The following is an 8,865-nucleotide window of genomic DNA, read 5'->3' as shown; positions in this document are numbered from 1 at the left end:
TCCCGCGTTTCCCAAAAAAAATAATAATAAATAAAAAATAAACAGTATGAGTTGTCCTGGTATGAATTGTCCAGGTATGAGTGGTCCTAGTGTGAGTTGCCTTGGGTAGGAGTCGTCTTGATATGAGTTGTCCTGGTATAAGTTGTCTTGGTATGAGTTGGGTGTGGTATGAGTTGTCCCGGTATGAGTTGGGTGTGGTATGAGTTGTCCCGGTATGAGTTGTCTCGGAATGAGCTGGGGTAGAGCTGATACACGATACACTTCACACATCGCCTGACGATTTGGTTTGTAGAAGAACAAAATGGAGATGTTACACCCGAACCACACGGAACTGGCTACTCCAGGACGCCCCTGCTTTCAGACACACACACAGGGGAAGCTTTCGTTTTTCGTGTAGCATACTACTCCTTAATGCCTCGCACACTATCCCCTTGCGTACGCGAAGGCAATGGCGTACGATGTACTAAAACACACTATTGTTTCGTAAAAATCACCGGTTTATTGCTGTCTCTACACGACATCTCTTGAAGCTTCGTTTCTTTTTGCGATGTCACGGTGCCACAATGCGATCAGGAGTGTGACTATGAGTCTATCTCTCTTACATTCCTCGAACACCAATCTTATCGATCGGAAAGTGTCTCCTGATCAATAGGTTCCCAAACAGCACAATGTCTTATCAATGTATGTTAGTTTCAAGTGTCTCTTAAAGACCTATCCGCCCGCCCCTATTGCACTCGACTTTCAGTACATTGTGTTGCTTGGGTTCAGGAAACAATAAACCGCCACCGCAAGTTGAAACTTTTTTTCTTGGAAGCACGTCCTATAGGGCCTGCTTTCGGAACAGTGGATGATCCATCTGTATGGACACTTCAGATATGGTATAAAAACCTTGGTAGTTTCGCACTCTGCAGTCGGACTCGTCAACAGGGTAGGTCAGGTTCTCCGTATGAGAGTCACAAGCTTTTTGCCGTTTTGAGATAGGACAGGAACTGCGTCTGTTTAATGGTCGTTAATACAGGGGCCGTTGGAACAGGCAGTTCGCGTAACGAACGTCCAGCATCGTGTACATTCCGTTTTTCCTGAAAAATTCCTTACAAACGGAGACATTCCTTGGGCGAAATGCCGTATATACGCGATTGAAACTTTCAGTTCAGCTTCAAGTCGACTTTCCTAACGCGAAAGCTACGTAAATTTAACTACCGCACTGACCACCTTAGACGTGTAATTTCGGAGTGAGCGACTTCCAGATAAATATCTGTCAAAAGAAGCTGGGTGATTGGTTCAATAATATGCTGCGCGTAATTTCGAATCACGATACTCGAACTATAAGTACTCGAGGGTTAAGGCTGTATTTCAAACGTCTAGAAACCTGATTTCATTCTATCAAACCGTGTTTGTTCTAGATTACCGATGATGTTGAAGTTTGCGGTGACTCTAAGCGCTTTGGTGGCCGTCTCCTGGTCACGTGCTGTCGCTCCCGACGGCCTCCATCCGACATCGGATGAGATGATCGATTTCATCAACAACCTCAACACGACTTGGACGGTAAGTCAGCAAGGGTGGCGTCGCACCAGACTTACAATCAGTCACTTACACTTCGCTGACCAGCTAACGACGCAGTGAGGCAGGGCAGCCGTCAATGAGGACACGTGACACATCGCGTGCGCATCTCGTTTTGTCTTTTTGTTTCGAGTACTGATTCTTCGATCGAGGTTGATTCAGAACACGAAATAGCTTTTGTTCTTCTTTTTTTTTTTTTTTACATCCGTAGTGAAGCTTTAAGGGCCGTGTTACTTCTGCCCGACGTTCGTTTTCAGATCGCTTATAACAATATGAACTCACTGTCGATGTTGAGAAAGAATGATGATGATCATGATTTGGATTTTTGGCTCATCAGCATTAGATGAGAAAGAATACGTAGCATATGTTCTGTTGTGCCTACTCGTTATTTTCACTTTGTATCGTATAGGCTGGTCGCAACTTCGACAAGTCCATCAGTCTGGAATATCTCCGAGGTCTTATGGGCGTCCACCCGATGTCGCTCATGCACAGTCTGCCGGCTATCGAGCACGACGTCGACCCGGATGCTCTTCCCGATAGCTTCGACGCCCGCCAGAAATGGAGTCACTGTCATTCCATCGGAGTCATCAGGGACGAAGGTTCATGTGCATCTGGCTGGGTACGTCACACGCATTTTTTTTTTTCTTTTCTTGATAAACAAGGAGAAACTACGGAATTGTTTCTTCTTTTTCACGAGTTGTTCTATATCATTTACCGTATATTCACTCGAGAGACATCCTCATGGAATATTCTAGTGGAAGAAAAAGCAAAAACGCTGCTTAGAGAGCCGAACTTCCGGCCCGTGCATTCACGCGGCGTTGAGCATTCACACGGTGCGGAATATCGGGAGTGGAGTAATGCACATTTAGCAGGCGCCACCGTCAGCGTGTTTTCCTGTCGTCTGCTACGGAATATCCTGTGGCTATGTACCAGGGTATTCCCCACGGTTAGCAGTGTACACCCTCACGTGACAGTAGAAAGTTATGGCGCATCTTCTTCTTCCGGGGGAATGTCGCCCGTGTGAATCCATGGTTACGGAATGGTGTCTGATGAGAGTTTCTTTCTCGCTCAAAGGCGTTCGCTGCAGTGGAAGTCATGTCGGACCGTATCTGCATTCACAGCCAAGGGAAGATCCAAGTGAACATTTCAGCAGAAGATCTGTTGGGCTGCTGCGCTCTGTGCGGCAAAGGGTAGGTCGCCAGAGATTTGCTCGCCCTTTTTCTGACCTGTAGGTGGCGCACCTAAACTCCAACCTGGTGGCCGTATCCATGTTGTCGTTTGGTTTCCCTCTTCAGATTTCTGAACTGTGCAATGTTGAATCTCGATGCGTTGAAGGCGAACCAGTCTTAAGCTCTGCCCGTACCCCCAGCAACACCGTATGTCCTCTGCATGTACGACTAATGTCCTAACGAATTTGTACAACCGATGGATATCCCTCAGATGTATGTCAATCTGACGTACGAGTCCGTTAGGATTACTTCTGGGATGGGGATGTCAGAGACATGCAAGCAGACCACAGCTGTGCTGCAGCTCTCTTACGGGTAAGATCTTCTAAGTGTGGAGCGCGTGTACGAATGTAGTTTAGAATTTTCAGGGTACTGTTGCGACACCCGTCATGCTGCCCGTTGCTGAAGTCATGGGTACGTCTCTGGGTGCCAGGATTTAAAACTGTCAAGTCAGCAAAAAATAAAGCAGTGATCTGAGAAGTAATGAACTACACGCAGAAATTAAACAAAAAATCTATAAATTTGTCCTTGGAGAGCGGAACGACGGGAGCGAGGTTTGGTCTCCCGCCTGCTTCGACCGCTATTTTACCGTCAACCACACCCGTAACAATTCTAAGATACTTAAACGAGCGTCATTACTAGAAACCAAGGTATAGCAGGAAGGAACACCACAGTTAACTCTATCATGAACTCCTTCATCTATAAGTCATTAAAGGTGATGAAAGTAACTGCAAACTATCTTCAATTAAAAATACCAGTGCAGCAGGTGATGGCGAAAACAAGGGAAGATACACAGAGACGACGACGACGAGTCGCCTGCTGCAATGGGTTTTTAATGGACCTTTGTCACATACGCGTCGTATCGTAGCGCCTCTGCCGCAAACCACGCTCGGAGCGCGTCAACACAAATCGAGGTCGGTAGCACAAAGGTCCAAAACTGGTCCGGAGATGGGACCGACGATTTCGCGCCGTTCGTACGGTCTCCTCCACTGGTCTCCACTTCTCTCTTCCCCATACTGCGCCATCTAATGAGGACGGAGATAACCCTCTCCGGCGCCTCAGGGTCAAACGCATAATTTGTTGTAAAAAAGGTTAATTGATTTTAAGTATCTACTTGGTATGTCTAACCCACCCGAGTTTTATCTTTGTTTAAGCCTCCGTCCCGGGTGCAAAGGCGGGTTCCCTGCTACCGCCTGGGAGTACTGGAAAAGTGAAGGTCTCGTGACTGGCGGTCTCTATGGCACCAAGGACGGCTGCAAGCCCTACTCAATTCTTCCCTGCGAGCACTTTGGCAGGGGCAAGCGTCCGCCTTGTACGGAAGGCGTCCAAGCTCCGAGTTGCCAAAAGAAATGCCGCGATGGGTACCAGAAGACCTACAAAGAGGACAAACATTATGGTATGCTTCACAGCACAAACGAGGAATTGATGGGCTAAAAGAGAGAAAGCGACGCGAATCGCGCTAGGCGCAGTTGTGTAGCCTCTGTCATTACCGTTGGTCGTCGCAAGCACTTGACCGCGCACTGGCGAAGACACATGCCGTAATGGCGGATGCGTTCTGGTAATTCCACAGGGTGTCGTCAGTCCAATCCCCAGGCTAAATAATTCGCCAACCGGTGCACAAGTCGAAGAACTTTATTTCTTACAAGTATTTGTCCACCCGGCCGAGGACGCCAGCAACTTGGTGGCAGGGTACAAGTTGCTTAGACACGCCGTCTTCCGCGAGGGACGTTAAATACGGGGTGCCGTGTGATGAGCTTTCATCGCACGTTAAAGAACCCTCAGGTGGGCAAAAGCAATCCACAGACCGACCGCTGTGGCGTCGCTCATGATCTCAGTTGTCTCGCGACGTAAACCCCCAATTATTAAATTATTATTACAAGTATTTGTCCGGTACCGCCTACAATCTGCGCACAGTGTAAATGAGTTGGTGCCGCTCATTATTTAAATAAAAATTCGAAAGAGTTTCGTGAAAAAAAAAAACGTAACTTCTAAGGCTGGACTCCGTCGGCATTAAAACAGGTACTAACCCTTATGTGACCTTCAGTGGACGCCTCTGACACCGAAACCGAAACCAATTAGAACCTGCAACAAATCACCCGCTTCGGTGGCGATTTTTCTCTAAAAGGTGTCGTCCACTGAAGGTCCCAATAGGGGTAGTACCCATTTTAATGCCGACGGCGTCCTGCTTTAGAAGTTACGTTTTTTCACGAAACTCCTTTGAATTTTTATTTAAATAACGAGCGGCACCAACTCATTTACACGGAGTGCAGGTTGAAGACAGCATCGAACAGGTACTTGTAAAAAGAAATTTCTTCGATTGGTGCACCCGTCTGCAAAATATTTATCCCGGGGATTTAACTGAAACACCCGGTATACATCGATCCGTCCTAACAGCATACTGTGACTCTACCGTACTTCAATCGTTCATGACTCATGACAATGAGAGAATAGGGAGTTTTAGTGCGCCGTACGCAACGGCCTTTGCGTGTGTAAGGGATAGCATTAGTGATTAGCATTAGCGATTACAGCATTACCTAGAGATAGCGCAAACCCTAAAGAGAGCTTCGCGCAGTGCGCTGAACTTCAGGAGGACTTCATTGAATGCCCAAACGAAAGAGTATGCAGGAAAATTATAAATCACAGAACGTCCCATCTACACTGTTAAAATAGAAATTCGCCACATAGCACGCTCCTAGCCAGCCACCATACCGAATGATATTATTCTGTGTCATGATTGGTTTCAAACAGGGGGAGGAGTCTATCTGGGACAAGCATAATATGCCCCAGATAGGCACAGCCTGCCATTTTCAGCAAACAAGGTCACAAAATGATATCATTCGGAATGACGGTTGGCTAAGAGCGTGCTATGTGGTGAAGTTCTGTTTTAACATGTACCTTATTATATTCCTTCGAGCCTCTTAAAACTATTGATTCCCGCAGGCGCCATCTCTGGTTCATTTTGCGAAACTTCACCGTCCAGTTGACGTACGAATCGGTCGTGAACTTGTTCTATCAAACGTTCTGCTGTTGCAACGTTTGCTACTGATCAGTAAATGTGGGACACTGTGAGACTCTGTTACTGTGAGATACACCATGCAAAATACTGAAATCGCTTATCACGCGGTTGGAAGCGCACAATATGCTGTACGGAAGAAAGCTGGACTACTTGAGACCATAGCGAAGAGAAACCAATCAGAAGACGTCCTTGTAAGGTTATCCCGATAGCTCATCCCGGTATTCTGCATAGCCTAAGACATGTTTCCACAAACCGACTGGGAAGCTATGTGAGAGTGATTTTTCCTCCGGTGGTGTCTTCAGATCATTTGTACATCCCCCAGGGCAAACAGCTTACTACGTTGAAGCAGACCAAGAACAGATTAAGGCAGAGATCTACAAAAACGGACCAGTGGAAGCTACTTTCAGCGTCTATACCGATTTCATGAGCTACGGTTTCGGTATGCTGTCGCTTGCTCTTCCGCCGACAGTGAAGAGTTTTTAGCACTTCTAAAAATCCTTTTTCGCAGGTGTGTACCAACACCACCGTGGCGAACTCATTGGCGTGCATGCAACTAAAATCCTGGGATGGGGCACGGAAAAGGGTGTGCCCTACTGGCTGGTGGCCAACTCGTGGAACACCGACTGGGGAGACAAGGGTAGGTGTGGAAATGAAATACTGAAACTATAAATATATGCACAAGTACATCGAAGGACCTCTCCCAAGAGCAAACATAAAGAAAGAGAGAGAGAGGAAAGACAGGAAGTCGAAATTCTGAAATACACAAGTGCGTGCTAATACTCCAGCTTTATACTACAATACTATACAATACAATACCACATCATCACAATCAATCACAACAATCATCTACAACCAGTCAATCATATACAATCAATCATCATCACCATCAACCATACAGGGTGCTCAAAATTAAGCTTTCACTAGCACTTTATAAATAAGCGAACAAAAGAAAACAGGTGCTATTTTTTCTGTTCCTTGAGTAAGAAACAGGTGCTACATAATTAGCAGCACCTGTTTCTTGCACATGTAGCGTAAAGTTATTATCCGGTTTCCTGTCATCGCTGTGTTGGCGTAGCGCTCGTGAAAGCTTCATTTTGAACACCCTGTTTATGCAGGGTGTCTTTTTTTTAGGCGATACCGATTTTTTCATTAAAAAACTATAAGGGCTATAGACATGCTGTTTTCATTTCTATCATCTCTGGGACAGAGGACATTCTTAGACATACAGGGTGTCCCAGCAAAGTGTATACAGATTTTTAAAAATATACATATAACACTTTTTCCAAGATGAAATCAATTGCAATATAGCATATGCTGAAGGGCACTCCCTAGGAAGGCATTAGCAAAGTCCAAAGGCAATGTCTTAGTTAACTTTCATTAATTAACTTGTTAACTATAAAAGCTACAAAGTTGTCCCAATGAGAACATTTGTTCCTTTCGGTCACCTGATATCGTAGCCGTTTTCAGAACAAAAATCCGTTCCATAGATCGCCCGCAAAAAATTGGTGTAGGAACGCCATTTCTTCTTTATTTTGTTCATTGCGCATCTTCGCAGACGCGTATTTCCTTCGTCCCCAACGTGAGAGGGGGAAGGAGCACAGTGCCGCCTCATGCGTCGAAGATGAGCTTTAACTTGCGGAAACAAAACAAAAACAAATGTATCGGGTGACTCCATCGGAACTGGCCTTATCTTGGGTTGCATGTTCTGTTTCCTTTTAATCTTTTTTCCAGGAAGCGAGAGGCGATAGTGTGCTCTTTCTCCCATTCACATTGGGGATGAAGGAAAGACGCGTCTTCTAAGAAGGGCAATGAACAAAATAAAGAAAAAAAAATGGCGTTCCTTCACGATTTTTTGCGGACGATCTATCGAACGGATTTTTGTTCTGGAAACGGCCACGGATATCAGGTGACCGAAAGGAACAGATGTTCCCATTGGGACAACTTTGTAGCTTTTATAATTAACAAGTTAATTAATGAAAGTTAATTAAGACATTGCCTTTGGACTTTGCTGATGCCCTCCTAGGGAGTGCCCTTCAGCATATGCTATGTAGAGGTCTGTGCGAAGAACGGTTGGAGAAGAGGAGAAGGAAGTGGAGAACGAACGACAGATTCCATAGCTAGATGGTTCCATAAAAGGATTATTACATGCTATATTGCAATTGATTTCATCTTGGAAAAAGTGTTACATATATATTTTAAAAAAAAATCTGTATACACTTAGCTGGGACACTTGTTCAACCGTCAAATGACTAATTATCTAAAAATCGTTAATTAACTTTTTATTTATAAAAGCTACGAAATTGTCACCATGAGAACATCTATTCCTTTTGGTGAGTTGATATCGTAGCCGCTTGCAGAACAAAAGAGAGAACTTTTTCAGAACTTTTCCCTCTCCTGGGTGCACCGAGCCGCCACTTCAGAGCAGGCTGACCGTACCTTCCCCCTACATCACCCTCCCCCCCTCCCCCCGATGAAAGCACTTTTATTGAATTTTCTATTTCAGGCTACTTCAAGATCCTGAGGGGCTCCGATGAATGCGGAATTGAAGACAGCGTCTATGCTGGAATTCCGCAGACTGAATAAACCACTCGTGTATGTCTAGCTTTATCATGAAGACTCATGGCATGTTGCTAACATTAGGCACGCGTCATCACGATGCAAGCGTGTGTGAGCGTGAGTGAACAGAGCCGTGGATTGACATAGTACTGGTGTGAACATATTAGAGAGAGAGAAAAAAAAACAACTTCATTACGGGCATATGACTGGGGAGTTTCATCGCCGGGGGCGATACTGTACCCCGTTGTTGGTGGTGATGCAGGGAGTGAAATAATGAGCCCCTTCACAATAAGGATCGAAGTCCTGTAGTGTCCAGAAAGGTGAAGAGAGCCTTGAGGGCACAGCGTTGGTGTGCTGGACGTGGCCAGGGACCAAGCAATTTTTTTAGAGGGCGGGAGTCTAGCTCGTTGAGGGAGGCGCAGAGTACGGTTCGGGAAGGTTGGTAGTGTGTTGCGTAGGGGACATTGAAATTGCAACCGCAGACCGGGCGTTGGCCTTACTGGAGGG

At 45.7% G+C, this 8,865-nt stretch overlaps 1 protein-coding gene across 1 annotated transcript; it reads left to right on the top strand.

Moving 5' to 3' along the window:
• The first annotated feature begins 824 nt into the window (after positions 1 to 824).
• LOC135370672 (cathepsin B-like) lies at positions 825 to 8,409 on the top strand. The gene is made up of 8 exons (XM_064604459.1): positions 825 to 928; positions 1,404 to 1,545; positions 1,970 to 2,179; positions 2,635 to 2,750; positions 3,941 to 4,182; positions 6,125 to 6,241; positions 6,311 to 6,439; positions 8,306 to 8,409. Exons 2-8 carry the CDS (start codon positions 1,411 to 1,413, stop codon positions 8,383 to 8,385), a joined length of 1,029 nt encoding a protein of 342 aa, XP_064460529.1. The 5' UTR covers positions 825 to 928; positions 1,404 to 1,410; the 3' UTR covers positions 8,386 to 8,409.
• The last annotated feature ends 456 nt before the right edge of the window (positions 8,410 to 8,865 follow it).

This window comes from Ornithodoros turicata, chromosome 10, assembly GCF_037126465.1.
Source record: "Ornithodoros turicata isolate Travis chromosome 10, ASM3712646v1, whole genome shotgun sequence".
NCBI lineage: Eukaryota > Metazoa > Arthropoda > Arachnida > Ixodida > Argasidae > Ornithodoros > Ornithodoros turicata.
The sequence above is the reverse complement of the archived record's forward strand: the minus strand, read 5'-3'. Positions and strand labels throughout refer to the sequence as shown.